General features: G+C 40.4%; 1 protein-coding gene across 1 annotated transcript; it reads right to left on the reverse strand.

The window, feature by feature from the left end:
• Window positions 1-1,072: 1,072 nt before the first annotated feature.
• On the reverse strand, window positions 1,073-19,429 carry LOC145457155 (uncharacterized). The gene is made up of 7 exons (XM_080335323.1): window positions 19,295-19,429; window positions 18,298-18,356; window positions 17,322-17,499; window positions 14,881-14,940; window positions 14,305-14,424; window positions 2,313-2,469; window positions 1,073-1,524 (listed from the first exon to the last, which is right to left on the reverse strand). The coding sequence occupies exons 1-7, from the start codon at window positions 19,404-19,406 to the stop codon at window positions 1,278-1,280; spliced, it is 933 nt and encodes a 310-aa protein (XP_080191449.1). The 5' UTR covers window positions 19,407-19,429; the 3' UTR covers window positions 1,073-1,277.
• Between the last annotated feature and the right edge of the window lie 2,968 nt (window positions 19,430-22,397).

Raw genomic sequence — 22,397 nt, forward strand, 5'->3', positions numbered from 1 at the left:
ACGTACACGACATGGAATGGTTGGAACCCTTAAAATAGTCGGTTTAACAGCTATAACGTAGATATAAATCATTGGTGCAGCTATCCCTCTGTGATCATTCGCCCATGATATATTCTTCCACTATGTCTGGCAGAATAGAGAACTACTTCTTGTTTGGATGTCTTGTGGCTCGGATATAAGTGTATGTAACACGTGTTTAGTAGGACTATTATGATGAGACTCTATACGCAACTACTGCATAACGTTTGAATAAACCGATTGTATTGAGCATACATCTGTTACGAAGAACTTCACCACAAGGCAACAGCTTCTCGAGATAAGTATTGAATAGGCGAGCACCAAGACGATTGGTTAGCTATACTTTTAATACATATTCCAGAAACATTAAGCTATAATTGCTGCATTGGTACGAAATGAATGTTCTGATGATGATGACCGCCGGCCGTAAAAATGCTGCATGACGATGTATAGCCCTGGTTGAAGATATTTTTGGTCCGTACATGACAAGGGTTGGAAGCCTATTTCGTCAAAAGAGCTATATTTACCCTACATTTTCAATTGTCAATGTCAATCCACTATGACGTTCCAATTGAATATTTGTGACGTCATGACTTGGAAAAAACACTAAGAAACAATATAAAACATGTTTTGAACAAGGGCCTTCTTTTATACATGTTTGTTTTAAATGCAACCCTAGATATATTACAATATTATTTTATTATCTCAGTTGCAAAATGCAAGAAGGTGGATGTTTGCCTATTGATTAGAGAAATCAAACATGAAATTTCAAATTTAATGAGAAATTTAGAACGTATTTTGGTGCATTTTGATGTGTTCCACCAATCTGTTCGAAAGTAGCCTAGAACTCATGGAATACAGGTTATATGTGAAAGTTACGAAGACAAAATTCGCTGTATTTCGACTGTACAATAATGTAGTGACGTGGGTGATATAATAGAGGATAGCAAACAGCAAAGTCACATTTCATTCAAAAGAAACGGAACAGCCAAAATCATATGAGCGGTTTGTAACTGTAATTCTCCTTATATAAACTTCAATAGAACCCCGCATAACCGGTTTCCAATATTTATTTGTTTTAAGTTGCATACATTTGTCGTTGTTACATGTTAGGAAAATTTTGATTTTCGAAGGTTCACCAGTCCGCAAAATCTGTTTCGAAACATGTCGGTCCCCGAGATATAAAGGTTGGATGCCAATGATGATCCAATGTTACTGTATTGTATTGCGGTGAAATACAATAATTCCGACTCGGTTGATCACTGTGCGGCCCTCTCGCACATGTAGTTTCTATCGGCGTTACCATTAACATATATGCCGCTTCGCGTGTTTCCAATCGCCATTTGGAGGTGGTCTCGAATACCGCTTACTGGTTGGACGAGCACCAACATGTTGGGCTCCACAGTAACGCCATCCGACCAAACCCATTCCCCACTTGATGAATCAGCACCCGGGTAGAATCTTACGGGTTGACCAATGTCTTTCAGAAACGCCTCCATTAGGTCGCTGTAAGATAAGGAAAGTTACACGACGGCAATGTTCGTACGGACTATATAGCCAGTGGTTCGGACGAACTTCCCAATGTACCGAGAGACGCCATTGTGTTATGTCGCTACGTTACGTATGTATAGGCGAGGAGACGTAGTTTTTTATTTTTTATTTTCCAAAACTCAATCATTTTGTTATGGTTCGTAAATTTATACAAAATTCCAATCGGAATAGCGATTTCCTGTGCATGTCAAAACTACTCGGTACGGGAAGTATTGGTATAAAGACTCAAGTCTGTGGTTTCGTGGAGTAGATTTAATCAAGGGGTCGCATACCTTTGTCAGCAGATCAAAAGTGTCTACTTTCGAAAGTGCAGGTTTCACCATGACCACCAACGCAAAATCACTAATGCCACTAGAAGTCGGCGCAATCTTCCAAAATACTTATCGCGGTGAGCTTTCTCACAAAGTCGCTCTGATAATTTCACTCATAAACGTGATAGAAATGTATATTCGAAAAGTATATAGGCCAAGGCCTATACTTGCTGTACAAAAACATTACTACTTTAATGATTAGTGCAAGTAGGCAAAGCCTAAGTGGATACCCCGGAAAAGTAGAAGTACTTCGTTACTGACTACCTCTGCGTAACCCACATATTTTATCCTTCACTAATAGAGTGTTCGCTTTCAAATTCGATTATTATTACTTTGCACCCTACCGACGTTTCATTTCTGAATTACTGTATTCCCACTTTTCATATATCTAACTCGTCATGCATGATAGGAATTGTAATTAATTGAGCCTACAATATGATTTCCCTGTCCCTTATCCCAGTCGAAGCCAAACGTCCTCCCATGCCTTCGCAAGCAGCCTCCCCTTCATCGTAAGTGTATTCGTCTGTTTCGCTGACCAGGTAATCGTAGCAGTTGAGTGCTCGGAACCAACCGTTGGACAGAAATCCAACTGAAGAAAATATCAAACAACGCAGGTTAAAGATCTCGGCACTGCATAGATCAGGGGTGGGCAAACTACGGCCCGCGGGCCGCATGCGGCCCGCAACACCGTTCTGCGCGGCCCGCGAGAGTCTAAAGAAACTTTTTAAAAATATTGATAAAATCGGTGCTAAAAATCGAATTAATCCAGGGACATAATAAACCTTTTTTTAGTATATTTGACCATGATAATTTTGAGACAGTGGTTCCCCAACTGAGGGGCCTGAAAGCATCTGAAGGGGGGTGCGAAGCTGAGCTCAAATGAATTTTTTTTGCGCTGCGCGCAATTCACATCCGATTCATAATTATTGCTCTGTATTTAGTCTGAATTTCATATTTAAAAATCTCTCATCCACAGTCGTAACTTTTCATGCCATCAAACTTTCCGTTAGATTTGCTAGCATCCTGGTTGCGTTTTGTGATATGACGATAAGGGGGCCGCGAAAACTTTCACCATCATAAGGGGGTGGGAGTGTCTCCAAAAGTTTGAGAATCACTGTTCTAAGGTAAATACTTCCCATGTTATTTTATGTTCAATTTCTGGAGCGACAGTCCGATCTCAAGGCCCTCGCAGTTTGAAAGGTTTCAACTGCTAAACATCACAGAAATCGTTTACGAGATTGACACAATTTAGAACACGAGTAGATTGGCCACTCCAGTTTTAATTATTTCAGTGATGTGCTTATAAAAACGATTCCCGCGTGTCTTAGGTAGATTCGCTTTCTGAATGCGTAGAATTGGGGTATTTATATTTTATCTACACATAGTAGAAGCGCGCTTGAAGCTAACATGGATAGGATGCTGTCAGAATTATGTGTCCTGGAACTGAACCACAAGTGGAATTAGTAAATCTATGGACAGATCGCTGCTCACAGATTTTAAATTTCAATCCTGTTCTAAGAATCGGGACAACCGACTTTCATCTCTATAGTTTTGACAAAATGGTTATTGAGGTCGATCAGCCTACGAAATCCCGTCACTATATATGTTTCTGACGCGTGTACGATATCATCAAGGCAATGTTTGGTTTGTTTTAAATAAGCACATATATTATCTCCATGTCTTCACTATATAACCAAATACTAATATCGCGTTTTGGCTTATAATCCCATTTTTATATAGTGCGGCCCGCGAATGGATTCAGACGTTGAATGCGGCCCGCGAGCTCAAAAGTTTGCCCACCCCTTTTTTGCATAGATCCTGATGGAATGGATTAATATTGGTAGACGGTGTTGGGATCAAGTCACTACCTTCGAGTCATGAGTCATTGCACATTTTAACTCGAGTCAAGTCAAGTCACTCGATTTTCGAAGGTGACTCGAGTCAAGTCGAGTCGAGTCAAGTCACGAGTCAAGTCACAATTCATGCCAAATTGAATTTTCGAAGTATGAGTTATGATTTAAAGTCATTACCTTTTGCTAGATGTGTGGAAAACAGATTGATTGGTCATTTATCTTGAATTAAACAACGAATATAAAGTTCAATATACATGCAAGAAGGCGTTGTATCGCTCATGCACACGACTGCTAATAAAATACTACCCATCTACACATCCGTGAGAATATAAACCTATAATTTATATTCGCTCGATTTGAATCATACAAGATGGTTGGTGAAGGTGAGCACTGCGCAGTGTAGCCTAAGCACTGAGCCGTCTAAGAAACAGAGATGCTTTACTATTAAATTAATCTATTGCTAGTAAATCAAAGTAAGTGCAAAGTGACTCGAGTCAGGTCAAGTCATTCGAAAAAGTTGACTCAAGTCATCCCAACACTGTTGGAAGACTTACAAATATTTATTTCGAGTATGATGAATGATGATATATATTGCATGTTTGGGCACAGTTGCATATAGGCCTATTACTATCAAATATATTTCTTTCTTAGCCCACGTGATCAGATATACCGGTACTAGAAATCAGGGCACATATTTAATGATGAAGCATCTTTGGGATGTTATTAATCATTTGGTTGCATGCAGTTATTTCTTGACCTTCCATCAGCACTGTCGCATCTATTATTACCAACTTGATATTAGTGCGCCATGTGGAATGGGATTACGTGATGTGTGTATGACACTATTACACGGCTTTGAATCAGGCTCAAATGTGGAATTGCTCTAGCTCCAGAGCAGACCTGGGCAAAGTGCGGCCCGCCAAGCTATTCTGTGCGGCCCGCGAAAGGTTGCTCGGAACTCAAACATAAACACTGCTTTTTGAATGAAACCATAGGCTGTATCCACTGGACAGGTAATTCGTTTAATTTGAAGCCTGTTCGTTAATACGCCACGATTACGCAGCCTACGTACCTCGCGCAATCTAGATTCTAAATAAAGTCAACGTAGCAAAGTATGAGTAGCAATTTAAGTCACAAGAAATCACTCTTTCCATATAGTTTAGTTCAAACCTTCTTTGTTGCCATACGGTCTGTGTTTCAATTGTTACGTGATACGTCACCAAACCCCTGATTTGTAAAACAAGTCAATCAGTGCTCGCGATTACCATATGACTCATCACATCTATCACCCATAAAGGATGAACGGGTATGTCAAAAAAGGAAGCCGAAAGCTGAAATTCAAAAAGGCTTTGAGCACTAAATATTTGTATGCTGGGGTCAAAGGTAAAACTTTTAGTTTGAGTCGAGCATGTCGCCGAGATTAGGGATTTTAATTAAAGTAGGTCTTATTAGAGAAATACGAAGACAGACATCGCTATTTCAGCTGCACACTGCACGGGAGGCAGCGATCAAGACAATAAGCTTTTTAGTATCCCAAATATATTTCAGTGTAGTGGTTCTCGAACCGGGGGGGGGGCGTGAAAGCGTCTGCAGGGGCGCGAAACCGAGGTTGCCGCAGCTCATTGTTCTTGCTCTGTATTGTCCGACTTTCATATGTCAGAATTATCTCATCAACAGCCATCACCTTCCACGCCATCAAAATATCCGTGGGGATTGCTAGCATTATGGCTAATATTCTGTGATATCATGATAAGGGGGCGCGAAATTTTTCACTATCATAAGGGGGGCGTGCCTAAAATAGTTTGTGAACCACTGTTTTGGTGTCTTAATAGTAGAACGGGGATACGGGTTTAAAGAGAGTTGAAAATGTATCATGTTTAACATTATTTCGAATCATGACGGCAAATAATTATCTTTTTATATAAACGTCACTTTCTCATTACCCAACATCAACACATTCACCGAGCAGCATTTATTAATAATGTAATTTAGAAATAAAATTAAAATACGCTGCAGAATTTAGCTAAAAGAATTTCACCCGGCCCGCCAACGTATTTTCTACTTCTCATTTGGCCCGCGGAGAAAAGTAATTGCCCATCCCTGTTCCAGAGCCTTCTCTTATCATACATTGTCAAATTAAAAAAGCAGTGATCCAGTTAACTATAGCTCATGTCTTCATGTTGAAGATGTATGGCATGTAGCGTGAAATAATAGAATAGAGATACAACTGTTACAGGCTAAATAGACCACCAGAGTGGGTTGCTGGCGTGGTGACGGAAATAATGGCACGCGTGGTGTACATTGTCAAAACAGATCATGGGTATTGGAGGAGGCACAAAAACCAACTCCAACCACGCTTGATTTTCACTGATAATAAAACAGCATCACAGGAAGTTGCTCAGCCTCAACGGTCACAAGCTGAGCAACCATTGGTCAGGAATAGGGCACAACGTCCTGCAACTAGTCCTGCTTGAACGTCGGGCAGACGTTATCCGCTTAGAATTAGAAAACAAATTGAGTTCTATCGGCCAACGTAAATTACCTTGTTCTCTTAACTTACAGGGGAGGACTGTTATGTTCGTGCATTTTACGTTGGTATCGTTTGTTTCTTATTTGTCTAGGATTAGTAATTACAGCCAATCATTATTTCCTCGTGTGTCGTGCTCCGTATTTATACCCTGTGTTCTGTTGTCTACCGCGTCTTTCGTTTAACTGCACTCTGGATCGTGTCGTCTGTCTTAAGTTTTTCTGCGGTATAATATACTGATTTCATATTGCAACCTCGTCGTATGAGTTATTGTTCAAATAAGATCAAGAACATAACACACACCAATCTAGAAAGCTATTGGCTTACATAGCCAGCACACTACGTCAAGGTTTGAGCCAGGCAGGCGCTGGATTAGGCCATATCTATTATTGCCTGTGTGCAAGGATAGACTACATCAAAACTAAGTAACTCTACCGCATGTAGAAACGTGATGATTATCGGGATATGGGACTTTTCCCACAAATAAAAAGCTTTGATGATGATTGACTCATCTGTACGGAATCCTCTTCTTGATTGGTACACACACATTTCCACGTTTATTCGCTACAATCCTTGAATATAGCGCTTAACCCAAAGAGGGGGCCCTTCGACCAGGGAGGCGGACGACCACCCACCACAAAAGCCACCCCTGCGCATTACTTTACTCAGTCTATGGTTCGCAATTATACGGTGGAGTTCAGATTGTAAGGACACAGCAGACATGGGGTGATTACTTCATGACTGTAATCCAGGGCCGGGCATCATACGGCCCGTGGGCCGGATCCGGCCCGCGACGGCATTTTGTCCGGCCCGCGGGCAGCTTCCCGTCTTACATGATAATGTGGCCCGCGGCCGATTATAGTCTGCCGAGATTCCCACTACTTGCTTACTACGTCAACTTTTAGTGACTGTATGTTAATATATTCGAGCGTGAGAGAGTGGAGCTTACGGGTAAGTTCGTCGAAGCATTTACTATGTACTTAACCCCAATGTTGTTTGTGGTAATCATGGTGTTTGTCGACTGCAATGGTCATTTGCACCAGGCCGTTATTTCTTATTTATGATTCCTTAACCGCTAACTGGTAGCATTGCACACGTCCAGGCTTTTGTGAGACACCACTTAATAGTTATGCCGATGAGATGGCAAGGAGAAGCCCAGATAAGCCTCCAACACTTGGGTAGCAATTCCAGAGTCGGACTCGAACACACAACACATTGGGTTTTGTAGCCGTGGATTATACCACAGCACTATCCCGCCACCTACTCAACCCTAATATCTTGGTAAATTTGGGGTACCGGCCTTATCGAACAACTTAAAATCTTAATTTTTAAGGATTGCACATTGTGTTGATTGATCAGAGAGAAGCAGACATGGCGGTGCATGTATGACAGTGGTTCTCAAGCTGGGGGGCGTGAAAGCATCTGAAGGGGGCGCGAAGTCACAGTTAGCTGAAAATTTTTTCGCGCTTCGCGCAATTTACCTCAAGCGCACGGTGTTTACTCTATCTATTGTCCGAATTTCATATTTGAGAATTCTTACATCAATAGCCATAACCTTCAATGCCATCAAACTATCCGATGGGATGGCTAGCATTCTGATTCACCTCCTTAATATTTGTGATATCACGATAAGGGGCGCGCGGAATTTTTCACTATCAAAAAGGGGGGCGTGTTCAAAAATGTTTCAGAACCACATGACAATGCTGTTCTCAAATCCACATTCTCTTCGTCGTTATCGGCGAGAAATTGCTTTGAAATAACATTGCTTCGTTAAAATACTATCATTAAATACGATTTATTCCATGTATAATGTATATGTGAATAAATGGGCAAATAATGTATCGATTCAGCGATCCGGCCCGCCAAGTACTTAATTTTCCTATATCCGGCCCGCCGACTGGAAAAGTTGCCCGCCCCTGCTGTAATCGATTACGATTACGATTACTTCAAAATCAGGAAGTAGTCGATTACGATTACGATTTTATTACAACAGTAATCACGATTACTCACGATTACATTTATTTTGCTTCTTGGAATTTTCTTTCAACACATATTGGCAGACAATATAACGACTGTGATGAAAAGGCCCCACGAGAGAATACTTTTATTTTGAAATGAGACGTCATGACGACATTTGCTGTTTACGTCATAATAAACCCATTGCTCAACTTTATAGCAAACGATTTCTTGCACGCAATGATTTGCCTTCTGGCCAGGGCCGTTACCAAACCTCCTAATAGGGTGGGGATCAAACTCGAAGAGGACACAAAATTATTTCGTAAATCAACATAAATTATGGAGTATTTTCAGAGATTTAATTAACCTAAAAATGATCTTCCGTATTTAATGTCGCCAAATACCTTGATTTTGAAATGTGTACCTCTTCCCGCTCAAGAAAAAATATGCATAATTTATTGAAATAGGCATTTCGGTGCCGGCCATTACCGCGCCACAATATACTAAGACATATGCAGTTCAGGTCATCATGCGACTTCACGCTACCAAAAAAGACCTCGGCCGAAACTTTGTGTACGCATCCATTGTCCATAATCGCGCTGGATGGACGCGACGAATAATCCTGCCCTCCCAATCTGAGCCCCATAATACAAATGCCACCCCAGAGCACCCACGCCCGTGAAGAAATGACAATTTGTGTGTGCGTCTCGCGAAAGATTATCTTTGGTTTTCTTATAATTTGCTACGTTTGGGTGACTTCAATATCTCTTGACTATAGCAGACGGGAAGTCAGGAATTGGGCATGCCCGAAAATGTTATAATTATGAATGGCGTGCCTTAAAATTTCGAAGACACCACAACTCCCAACTCGATAGGTATATCTGACCACGGGGCTGAGAGAGGATAAAAATGAAGAGTAATATAGGCCTATGCAATTGCAAATATTATAGACGAAATTCTGTAATGAGCTTGAAATATTTTTCGCACTTGACGCGACTTGAAAGCAAATACTCAGCGAATCCACATCGCATCAAAACGTTTCGTCCAGTTGTGGCTGAAAGCCCGGTCGTATAATGGGAGTCACGCCCGCCAGAAGTTTGATTGAACATTCTGTGGGGGCTCGAGACCAACGATTCGGGTACGAAGTGCTGTTTTGGTCCTGATTCTAACTGCAACGCACGCTAGCATGGTGCATAAGCGAATAGCTATGGTGGCAGATCGCAGTGGCGGCTCGTGACCATATCGGGTGGTGGGGCAAGGGCTGCATGCGACTTTTTATCAAGATGACGTCACAATGGCATTTTCCTTAACGTAAACAAGTAACTTAATGATGGTACGGTGACATGAATTTCCTGATCCTGAGATTCAACACGGTTGACGTTCGCACTAGACCTGACTGATTATCTGCAGAAATGGAAATGACTATAACTCGAGAGATTGCGTAAGCCTAATTGAAAAGGTCAACGAGTTCGGACACACACATACGCAGGCCGTGTTATTTTTGGCATTTCAGGAGCCAGATGCCAAAACTGCCAAAACTAAAAATTTGAAAATGCCAAAAATAAGCAATTTTTGGCATATACCAAAAATAACACGGCCTGCCAAATAGTGTATTTCATTCATGGTGTTGTGTTAACAGGACCGCGTTACAAGCGAGAAGAGCGTTTGTGAAAGGCAGGTTTCTCAATCTGGGTCCAGCCCACCCATTAGGGGTGAAAGCATGGTGTCCTAAATGGTGTGGGCATAGCGAGATTGAACGGCTGACTGCATTTGGTTTACGTCATACTTTCCATTTGTCCACAGGCAATTTTACGACCATTTTTGACCGGCTTGTCGAGCGCTAAATTTGATAAAACGGTTATCAATGAGAAGCTACCGTAATACTGATTATTAAAATATGAACTATATTCTGCTCATGGAACTGGAACCCCCAAAATCAACCACGATTTTCGCATTGTGATCGAGTTGAACATGGTGACGCAACAAACTGTCTGGCTATTTCTGAGCTGCATAGTCTCGTTTTGCCAGACAGTCTTGTTGCGTCAATGTTCTTAAATAAGCTAACCTTCCCAGGACTCTTCCATGCGAGTTGGTAATATTAAAGCCACCTGAAGTGACAAAAGTCCTCCGAAAATATATCGGTAGACTGAAGTAGAAATGATAGTCGGGCTACTAAATAGAATGTGTTGAGAGACAACACAGGAAACTCCTGGAAAAGGATCGGGAAGAAAATTCTTTCCGCAATGAGATCGATGGCACTGGTGAAGTGATCGCTTTTCATGATGCATGGATGCCGGTTCGGCCCTCCAACGATTTTGAAGCTCTGAAAACCTTTTGTGGATGACTGGCAACATTCTTTCCCTCAACGGCTACTGTTGAAGCCGATATTTCCCAGATTCGCTGGGCGAGAAACAAATTTAGGAGAAACTTAGCTGACCTGAGTTTGGAAGCACTGCTACAGTGCAAATGATTTCAGTCTATTCAACAGCTGTAACAATCAGCTGTTGAGCGTGTTTGTTAGGCTTTTCTTTCTTTTCTTTGCTTATAGGCACCGATTCCGATGGATACTGCACATTTTGTGGTTTCGTTTGATATTATCAGCCTATGAAATCGTTGTGTTTTTTCTTCTTCTCATTGTTTGTTGGCACTGATTATACGTGGATGCTGCACATTTTGTGGTGTCTTTTGACAAACTAGCTCAAATAAAGCGTTTTTGTGACTAATTCGAGGCTGAAACTATCTATTTAGAGGACGATGCCAAAACTGCCAAAAATAAAAATCGAAAAATGCCAAAAATAAGTTATATTTGGCAGTTTTGGCATATGCCAAAAATAACACGGCCTGCACATACGCAATTGTTATCTCATACATTGGGCCTGCCATATTGAATCCAAAACATCATTCTGAAGAACTAAGCATAGCAGCCTTGGAAATTCGGTCTCGGTACAGCATAGGAGATTTTGGCCTTGAAACTGGAGACTGTAACACGACACATACGGCTTTATTGCCGTCTATAGGTCTGCTGCGAAATCGCCTTTGGAAAATATATTACCGAATAAATACGTGGCTGAAAGCCGTAAATTTAGTGCACTGTTACATGACATCATCGAGAAGTAGCCTCATGGCCCTTTTCGGTATGGTACACTGTCAAAATTAATGCGAACGACCGAATTTTGCGTAAAATTTACTGAGGAATAGGCTGATCAAGTGATCAGCCGTTAGCCGCCATCGAAAACGAAATAGCTATCGCGCTTGACAGGGGGTTGTAAGCAAATGGCTTGGTGAAATTGACATTGGAGGATATAATATCAAAGTAAATATTTGAATGCAAACTGAGAATGATATCATCATCTCTTCACCTATCTCAGTATGGAACACAGTTAACGTTACCACCGATACACCAACGTTACCACCGATAACACCGGCTTTTGCGAGAAATCCGCAATGCGTTGTAGGCTAAAGTGTCAGATCAGAGCACATCTCTACCATACTCGACATTGATAACGAAATTACTGTCCTAATCATTGAGCGTCAACCTTAAGACTTGGCACAGCGTTCGATACTAAAATCAAGACATACGCTGCAAAAGCTTATGGCGGATCTAAGTAAGGAGCATCGTTAAAATCAATAGATACCAATACCGGCTTTGCGTCAAATCTGTTAGCGATAAATGACGAGTCAGCTCTCACTCGAATTCGGAAACGAAATTACCACTAACATAGTTCAGTGACAAACTTAAAACTTGGTACAGCGTTCGATACTAACATTAAGACATACCGTGCCAAATGTCATAACCGATCTCAGTATTGAACATCGTCAAAATCAATGGATACCAATACCGGCTTTTGAGTAAAATCTGTTTGCGATACATGACGGATCAGCACACACTCAACTTCGGAACCGGAATTACTACCCTAAACTTTAAGTAGAAACCCTGAAACTTGGGGCAGTGTTAAATACTATCATCACGACTTGACATACCAAGTTTCAATAGTTTTCATGCTGTGAAACACCATCAAAATCGACCTATACCAGCAAAGGTCGATTAAAAGCATATGACGGTAACCGAGTTCAGATATAGATACGATTGTTACATCACACCGTAGGGGCACAGACCTATTGTGCCCCGGTTGCTCGGTAATTTTATGAATAGGAGAGAGTAAATTCATGTTTCTTTATTGTGCGCGGCTTTGAGAGAATAGACAGTGAAAGCTTGTTATGAGCGCTACCGGGGCATGCCCCGGCTAGGCATTCGCAAAGCGAAAACACAGAAGAAAATTCGATTTTCGCAGAGACTTCGCTATATATGGGCATTTACAAGCGAAAGGACAAGAAGAATACGATTTTCGCTGTAATTTCGGTATATATAGATTGCTGTGCGTTTATAAATGGTAAAGAATTGTTATTGAACAGAATTTTTGGTGGGGCAATGCCCCAGTTGCCCTATAGGACGAGCCGCCACTGGCAGATCCAAATATTGAGTAAAGAATTGCGAAATAACGATTGGTGCCCGTTTCAATATAGATTACTAACCTACGGATAGATACGCAAGTCACGTCGTTACGCTCTGGCAAGCAGTTACACTTGTTGCTGAGCAATCTGAAAGCAGCATAATTGGTGGAGTTACAGCTTGCGACCCGGGGGCTGAAATGTAATGAAACTGGTCTTAATCGAGAGCTACTGTCGCACTGATTCTGAGAATACAAATTAAATCTTGTCGGGGATATGGAACCACCTCAAAACAGCCCTCAAAATCTGAAAATGGGCATTGTTCCAACAATGGCACCACCGCAACACGATGAACATAACAATGGCAAATTTCGTCAAGCGATTGTTCAGAACAATGCCGATTTTCAGATTTTGAGGGATGTTTTGACGTGGTTCCATTTCCTTGACAAGATTTTAATTTGTATTCTCAGAATCAGTGTGACAGTAGCTCTCGATTAAGACCAGTTTCATTAAATTTCATCCCTCGGGTCGCAAGTTATAACACCACCAATTATGCTGCTTTTAGATTGCTCAGCAATAAGTGTAACTGCTTGCCGGAGCGTAACGACGGGACTTGCGTATCTATCCGTAGGTTAGTAATCTATAGTTTCAAGTACGGTCATATGAGAAGAAGATAAGTGAACATAAAATTCGGCCTACAATACAGATGTTATGAACTGCCGTTACGAGTAACGGAAAATAACGGCTCGGTTATGATCTATATCAGCAGCGGTTGATCTTTAATTCATCGATGTGGAAATCGTCATGTCCAATTATAAGTTCAAAATTTCAAATCTTTGTCCTGTTTATGTAAATAGTCCTACTGCTCGTCAAGCAGCAACAGTCAAACTGCATTCAACTAAGCGTAACCAAACATCAGTACATACGTTACTATTTGAAACTAGGCAGAGCTGTGATTATTATCCTGCAGCGAAGTAGTGACTTTTGGGTATATTGATAACCTGATATAAGGCATGGCTGGTGTTCTTACAATCACACAACTACTTGTACATCGAATATCTATTTACTACGTGTGGATAATTCGTTACGCAAAGAAAAGCGAAGTCAATACTTGTGACACAATAATGGCAGTAGCATCCGAAAATCCGACTTTTCTGCCATCAATAACCTGGTATAATATCGCACTCATCATTGTTCTAGAATGTTCACTGTCCAGTTCATGTCATATAGTCCTTGCACCAATAAAAAGTAATTGTTTTTTCACAAAGAAATCGATTAGATATGTGAAAGAGTCGATTAAGATATAAGATTACGATTACTTTGGATTTTTTTTCGAATGTATTCGATTGCGATTACGATTGCTTGATAATGCTGTAATCGTCGTATTCGATTACGATTACTAATTACGATTACTCCATGTCTGGGACACTGCTATATTAAAATTAAAAGAACACTCACCCTTAATCGCGCCTAGCGCAATGAAAATTTTTAACTTTAATTAAAATCTCTCAAACATTTGGGAGCGAATTCGTAAATTCAAATAGTGCGTCGACGGCCGTCAAGGCGCCTACACACGCTATTTTAATTATGTGTAGGGGCCACAGTTTGACAAACCCTGCGTTAGGTCTAGTCGGCTTACGTTGTGTGTTGCAATTTTGTGATTGAGTAGTTTCTACACCAGAGCAGACGATGTTCCTGGTTTGCGTTCCTAAACAGGCGGACGAGCACGTTGACCATGGCCCATAGCTGCATCCTGAAACTATAATTTCTCGTTAGAGTTAAAATTCAAGTTTTTTCATGGTATAGGCACGACTAAGGTCGATTAGTTAGTTTCAAATAAATTCCAATTTTGTTTGCGAATATACATGTTATGCGGCTACCTGCAACATTAAGCGTGTGGACAAGGTACGAGTGTTAACTACACAGTTACGGAAAGACGTAATATATTGCATCACGATCTTCTAGCCAAAGAGTTGCAAGCACAGGCTAGTTGAAAAAATGAGTATTTAAGGCGTCAACGCAAAGGTTTACATCATTTTCATAAGAGAACGATATAAACGACTTTGACAAAGATTTATATTTTAACAAGCCAAACATTAGCCGGGTTGGAGCTTGTTGTGCTTTTCTGTGGTGTAGGGCGTAGCGTATATTCTAACAGACACACATATACAGTAGGGCGGGTAAAATATAGCAACACAAAAGCACGCTGACTCACCCGTAGTTGTTGGTGCCGTCGTCGTCGCCGTAGTCGTAATGGTAGTGGTGTCTGCCAAAACTGCAACACACGAGGTCGGACGAGGATGACGACATAAATCAATCAGTTTCGGATTGCGGCAGCCATAATGGGGTCCAGATGTATCATTAAGGAATTTGACTTAACGGTACTTCTATTCAAATTACATTTGACGAAAAGTTAGTAACTTTTGGATTGATCACTATGCATCAGAGGTCGCCAACTCTGAACGGGTCGCGGGCCTCTTTTCAAGTTTCGTACAGGCCGCGATCCGCAAGAATTCAATATCGAGATAAAATAGGCCACACATGTTTAACAACAACGTTTTTAGAACTTTACGTCAGTTCAACGCTGGGCGACGGGCTAAGTTACCACATAAGAAATAATATTTTATCAGAAGAATAAAAATACAACAAAAACATGATCATCACTTTCATCCTATTTTGAACTATTAGCTGTGCACGATACCTGACAACACTTTTCAGTGACCAAAGAATCGATACTGGAGTTAGCTAGACGCGTTACTTTACGACAACTATCTCCTCGTAACGCTTGATTTTCTGAGAAAGCCCTTGCCCATTCATATAAACAAATTATTCCTCGATGGAATGCTATTGCCATCGCCGAAGCCGCATCAGCTCAGGGTTTCCAGACAGCTTTTCAGAAAAAGATCTAAACAGTATCGAAAAGGGCCAAAACTGGATAAAAACACTGGAATTGTTCCAATTAAACAGCTAGTTTGATGGTATGTACCAACTGCTTCCAAAAAGAGCCAAATATCGAAAATAAAGTTATTTTGGGGGGGCAACTGCCTCCAAAGGGGCCAATCTGGCAACCCTATATCAGCTAGTAAGTGGTGTTGGGCACGGGAGAATAGCTTATTTTGAGCAACAAAAACAATATTTTCAAACTGAAATCAATTTCAGCATTTTAAAATGCTTTACTAAGCGTTCCTCCGAAATCTCAAATCAGGTCGCGGGCCGCAAAATATGACCTCGCGGGCCGCGTGTTGGTTGGTGACTCCTTTTATCCATGTTTGGAAATGAACTTATATGCAACCACTGCCCAACAGAGCCATCTACCATGGCTCGCCTACTTGTAATACGATTTTACTACGACTACTTTACATTTTTAAGAGGCTGTGATGTGGTCAACCCGCAATAATGGTCCTCAAGGTCGTATCGATCATTCCTATCTAAAAATGAATACTGTGCATGCATATTTTTGTACCACCATCATTGCCGTCTGTTGTTATGCATTCTATTAGGATGAAAATGAAGACTCTTTCTCTCTCTCTCTCACTTGAAAATACCAAATTATCTCTATGTGATGCAGAGCTGACATTGCTTTCTTAGTGATCAAGATCACATAAAATAAATATACTTCAGTTGTCCATATCACTCATACTATTCATAATGAGTAGGACTATTTTTTTCACCTTAAAAAACTTAATTTTGACCAAATTTTGACCTCACGTATGCGAATTAGGTGTTTTCGCACATAATGTTGGAATTGTACTACTTATCTTCATTTCTGGTGGGAACTGTCTGTCCTCTTGGCCTGAAAAAAACTTTGTTGACATAAAAACTTACAAATTTTTGCATGAAATAAACTTTATTTTACCGAAATCAGGCCCTATGAAGAATTCCAGTAATTATATCACGTATTATGATGGAAATAATAAAAATTTGTTTTACTACAATGAAACATACTTTCCTACATTGTCGAGTGGAAAGTGTTTGTCCTTACTAAGTAGTAAATAATTGAGGAAGAACGTTCAACAGCAGAAGTTGTTGGCTGACAATAATGAAGTTGTGCGTACACTGCTGGTGACCAGGACCGTAACAGCACTTCGTCGCCCCCCCCCCCCCCCCCCTTCAAAACATTGGTCTTGGGCCCCCATAGGGTGATAAACCGAACTTCTTAGGACTATGCGATTTTTGCCGCCATTTATCATCTAAATTTGCTATCCATTTAGTGCAATGGTTCCCAACCTGTGGTACGCGAAGGTCTTACAGGTGGTACGCGAGTAGATTCTGTTTTTTTTTCGACTGAAGGGAGTTATTGGTTCAGGTGGGGTTGATTTTGAGTTTTTTGTAGCCGTCGTCGTGGTGGTGGTAAGGTCGTCGTTGTGGGTAGGGGCAATCCCACCAATGACGGCATACTGGGAAGAGATCTCTAGTCGTAAAGCATTGGAATTCTTGCCTAACCAATTTCCGTTTTAATATATTTGACCACAAGAATTCCGAATGGATCCACCACAGAAATCATGTACTGCGCCTTAAAATGGGCAGTTTATTCTCTGTTTCGCTGCCTTCGACAGCTCAACACGGTGGAATTATTATTTTGTCAAAAAAGTGCGAACGGCGCTCAAAAAGGTTGAAAAGCACTGCTGTAAGGCAATCAATACGGTAATGTCGTACTTGACAATGCCAGATACAGCAGGTAAGGTATTCCTCGACTGCGCGATGCTCTTTGACGGCGCGGCTCATAGTATGGCTGATTGTAATATAAAGGCGCTGGTTGATAGTTCGGGTAGAGCTGTTGTTGTGGAATGGCTTGATAAGTCGGTAGCTGTGCGCCGTCGGTAACCACAAGTTGCTGTAAAATTGTAATACAAGTTAAACTACACACAAAATGACAGCATGGTTATTGTTTCATAATTTCAAACCAAATCGAAGCCAAGGCACCAGAGATGAGTGGATTTGAAATTTCTATGTCCTAATCCAATCCAAATCCGAACCTTCAAATCCAAATCCAAATCCTAATCCATAACTTTTTCATATTCAAGTCCATGTCCAATCCTAATCCGATTCCAACAGGAAATTCAGAAAAAAATACTAATTTATGCAATGGAGGGATTCGAAAATTTTCTTTCACAACCAACGATTCACTTGATTCAAGATAACTTAGTAACCATAAGTACATTAATAACTGATCTGAATAAAGTTTGTCGCCATTCGCCACACGACATTTTAATCTCCCAGAAAATAGGTAAATCCAATCCAAATCCTAATCCGTTCCGAAAAAAATGTCTAATCCAAATCCAATCCAAATCCGACGAAATTTCACAAATCCTGTTTTTTCAAAACCTAATCCTAATCCATGCTCATCTCTGCAAGGCACTGACAACTGCCAATACTTTGCAAAGATTTAGTAACCCGACCAAGGTTGCCGTTTTCTATGGTTAGAAGTTAAAAACGTAAATCACTATGCCTCAGTTGGAGCTGGTACCTATTCCTAACATGATTGCAATGTCGCAATAGAGACATGAAGCCAACAGGAATTGTGAATATCAGTATAGGTTAGGTTTCGGTTAGTACGAAAATATACATGCTACGAGCCATAGGATGCAGTGCATATTCAAAAAAAACGAAAACATGCAGAGAGTATATTCACCTTCGCTGATGGCGCTCTATCATTCGATGTCTGATTCCCAGCTGCAGAACCAGCACAATCTATACGAATAATGAACAGAACAACATTTGTCGATTTAGAAAACGCAATGTCGTGTTTGTGACTTCGGACCCAATAGATTGACTATCTTAAGGTTACCACACATCCGGGTTTCTAAGTCTTACCGTAATCGCAATTATAAGAGAACTGTATATTCCTATAGTGTCGGTTAAGGCCGTTTGGATGTTTTAGTCAAAGACAGTAATTCTCAACTTGTGGATCAGAAGTTGTTTAACGTAATCACCTGCCAAAATATGTACCTTTCATGTGATATCAACGAAATAAATGCCAGCTATCTTCGCAAGATATGTTTTCTTATATGTTAACCAAAACTGTGATAATGCTCTAGCTCTGCCCAATGGTTTCAAACTCAAATGAGCTCAAGGGGCAGTTTCCTAGTTTTTGATGACGCCGAGGGCTGAAGCATCAATTGGAGTATTCAATGTCAATGTCAAGTAGGCCTTATTTGAGAGGATGAAATTGTCCGATTGAAAGTGAGCCGAGTCGTGAAACTTTGATTTGCTATTGCCGCAATTCACGCCTGGCACGAAAAACATCATATTTATAAATATTTTAACAAGGTTCTTGTACTTGGTAGACAGTAAGCATAATTTGTAAAAATTATGAGATATAGACACCATGCGAAAGATTGATCTGATATCACCGCATTTGAGCAGTGTAGTGTAATCACGTTTCAGGTATACTACTGATGTAGCCTTTTGATCATGCCATTGCCCAAGTCAAATGAAAACACCGTTACATTTATCTTCGGAAATTGGAACGGATAAATACAATATAAATGTAATAGAAATAGTAATAAAAATATCAAATCGCCGAACAACCTATTGGTCTTACAGCGGTGGAGCGTACCCCTACGTCCCTCGCCAGCACGAACAAGTTTAGGGGTTACCATGGTATTCTTCAATTTTAATAAACTCACCTGCAACGGACTGTAATCCAATAATCAGTAGCGGTACGAACAGTACACCGTAGCTATTGATGTACATTTTAGTTAGTATCATTGTAGTCGCTTCGATAAACACAAAATGCATCAAATGATGGTGCTTGTGCAGTAGGCTACAAGTACATTGTACAGCTACCTGGCCAGTTTAAGGATTGTTTTTATGCCGATAAGGTTAAGAGTATTTTTCGCCTTGCACCATACACGCGTATATGAAACTGATTCTTTTACCTACAGATAAGTTCGGCAACTATAACGTTTCATATAAAGACAATTGTCGTTTGCAATATCACCCATTCACCTTCAACACTAATTCCTATAGTGGTTTCATGTTGGGTTCAGTCGGTACACCTTTTCGGTAAGCACTTCAGTTACTTCAGTCATGGGGGAAGCTATACCTCACTAATGAATTGTCAATAACATTTCGCCCAATCGGTAACTCGTGCAGCCATTACATACGGACGGGCCGATATATTATGTTATCACGATTTTCGCGAGCTCGCCGCGTCGCAAACGTATTAATTGAGATGTGACGAGATCACCGGCCACTGGTTGGCCACTATTTACGCTTTCATGCGCTATCATAGCGATTTAACCATAAGGCTAGTTTACGACACCGATGCTTACAACGTGAGTGCCATTTTATACATAACAATAATAACTAAATACCGATACATAGGTTTGTCACAATGGGTGTGATCAATTAGGAAATATCCAGTAGCTACATACGACGTTGTGACTGGAACCTGACCAATTGTCGGCTCACTGATGGTATCGAGTCAATATCACACTTTGAAAGAAATACAGATATCGACAATTGTAGTTATTTCTTTCCTGTCCAAGCATATAGCAATGGCTGTAAAGCTATTCTAATTCATGCTCTGAAGTTTTAGAAATCAGTGTTAAGCTAGATGCCATAAAGTTATTAGATATCGGCTGAATATATCGAGATTATTGGTGAAGATACTAGTAGGCCTATAGGCTCAAAAATCCGATATCAGTCGGATTCATATTATGACATAAGTGGTATTTGATATAACTGGGGCTGCGCACTTTGCACAACGATTCGCGTGATCGAGTCAAAGCCGAGTATTAATTGCAGTGATTCGAGTCTCGTTGTTAGTGTTTTCTAGTAAGAAAAATTTCACCTTCGGGTTGGGTGTAATATTTTATCACGACAAATATACTTTCAATACCGTGTTTCCTCAGTGGGAGCCTCGCAACCATGTTACACCAGGCTACTGATGTTCACGGAGCGACAAGTTTGTCAAGTCCTGATCGACCGTCGCAACGGTCACAAAGCGCTGCGAAATGGCCGTGCACTGGAAGCAGGGCTGTGGAGTGGATAAATTTTACCACCGACTCCAACTCCGACTCCATCCATTTTCATTACACCCTCCGACTCCACACGTTTTCAATATACCGAGTCCAACTCCGACTCCGACTACTGAGTCTTTAAACGTACCGACTCCTACTCCGGCTTCGGCTCCGACTCCGACTCCTACTCCAACTCCAAGTCCGACTCCAACAGTATTACCAATTTACCATGAAAATTATATGCCACAGTGAAGTTTAAATGACCATCGTAACCAATAAACATATGCAAACAAATGATTAACGGAGGCATGCAAAATTGTTTCATTGCGGTACATCTCGAATTATTCACTATGCAATTAACATGGACGAATGCCTTTCTAATTATCCTTGCTTTTTCATATTTTATAAATTTTTATAACATGAACTCTTTAATATCCTAATATGTATGAATCATGCAAACATGACATATATCCAGTCCTGTATAATTAAAATATAGATAAAACAATCGAAGTGTAGCTCTTGCGTATGAGTCAGCAACTAATACAGAGATGTAACTTACTAATTTTCTCATTACACACTGTACTGATTATAAGCACTCACACTCTCACTACTGATAAACATTGCCCAGAAACGGAATTTAGGATGTAGTCAAATATCAATGTCCAGTCTACATGCAGTTACTCAAGTAGTCCAGGACTAGGACTTGAAGTCTTTCCTAATCATTTGTTCGATGCAAGCAGCCAAGCTACACCAGAAATATTTTTAATTTTGTCAAGTGGGAAGTAGCGTTCGGTTATATTTACATCAATTTTACAATTTTACAAAACCAGACGATGTATTTACTGTGTCACAGTATCATGGTACAATTCCAAAAGTTGCATCAATTTGTGACTGCATCGCGAAGATGCACATGGCGATTTTCTTCCTCTATGCAACTGAATTGCAATTTGCAAATAATGTCCAATTTTATCAATATCGTTAATGATAACAGTGATTGATGGTGTATAAAAATCATATTCTAGTTATTATTAGTAAATTAAAGATAGCTTTGAAAGCAATTATTCTTATAATAAAGAAGTTGGAGTCGGAGTCGGAGTCGGAGTAAGGGTCATTTTCACAAAATCCGACTCCAGTCAGTATTTTTTTCACGACTCTGACTCCAGCCACTACAGTTTTCCGACTCCATTAAGCAAAAATTGTCAAACTCCGACTCCGACTTCGACTACACAGCCCTGACTGGAAGTACGTAATTGTTTCGCATGACGTGTAACTGCGATTATTTCGCTAATAGTCGCCGGTACCATTTAGTAGTTGTTACTATTATGACGTCATCTTTCTTATGTGTTACTTGAATACTAGTCTCAACTCAAGCTTAATATACTTAATATATACGTGATATGTTACAAGATGTAACAAATAGCTCATTTCCATTCTGTGACAAATGCGACATTGCTGTTTGCTAGCAAAATGTCGTTATATCGTGTTGTCGCTATGTCGTATTTATTCTTAGCTTTCACATATAACTGGTCTTGAACGAGTTGCAGGCTATTTATACTTCGAAACAGTTTCATACAACACTTGCAGAAATATGACATACTACAATTCTAAAGTAGACCATGAAATCTATTTTATGACACCATGCAAAAGCATAGTCCAAATTCATATAACAATTTGAAAATTAGTTTTGCATTTCTCTAACTAATGTACAGGCACCCAACTTCTCGCATTTAGGCAGGAAACTTGACTCGGACCAGCGGTTGAGAAC

Source organism: Botryllus schlosseri, chromosome 15 (assembly GCF_051294905.1).
Source record: "Botryllus schlosseri isolate E-star chromosome 15, Bs_hap1, whole genome shotgun sequence".
NCBI classification, from domain to species: domain Eukaryota; kingdom Metazoa; phylum Chordata; class Ascidiacea; order Stolidobranchia; family Styelidae; genus Botryllus; species Botryllus schlosseri.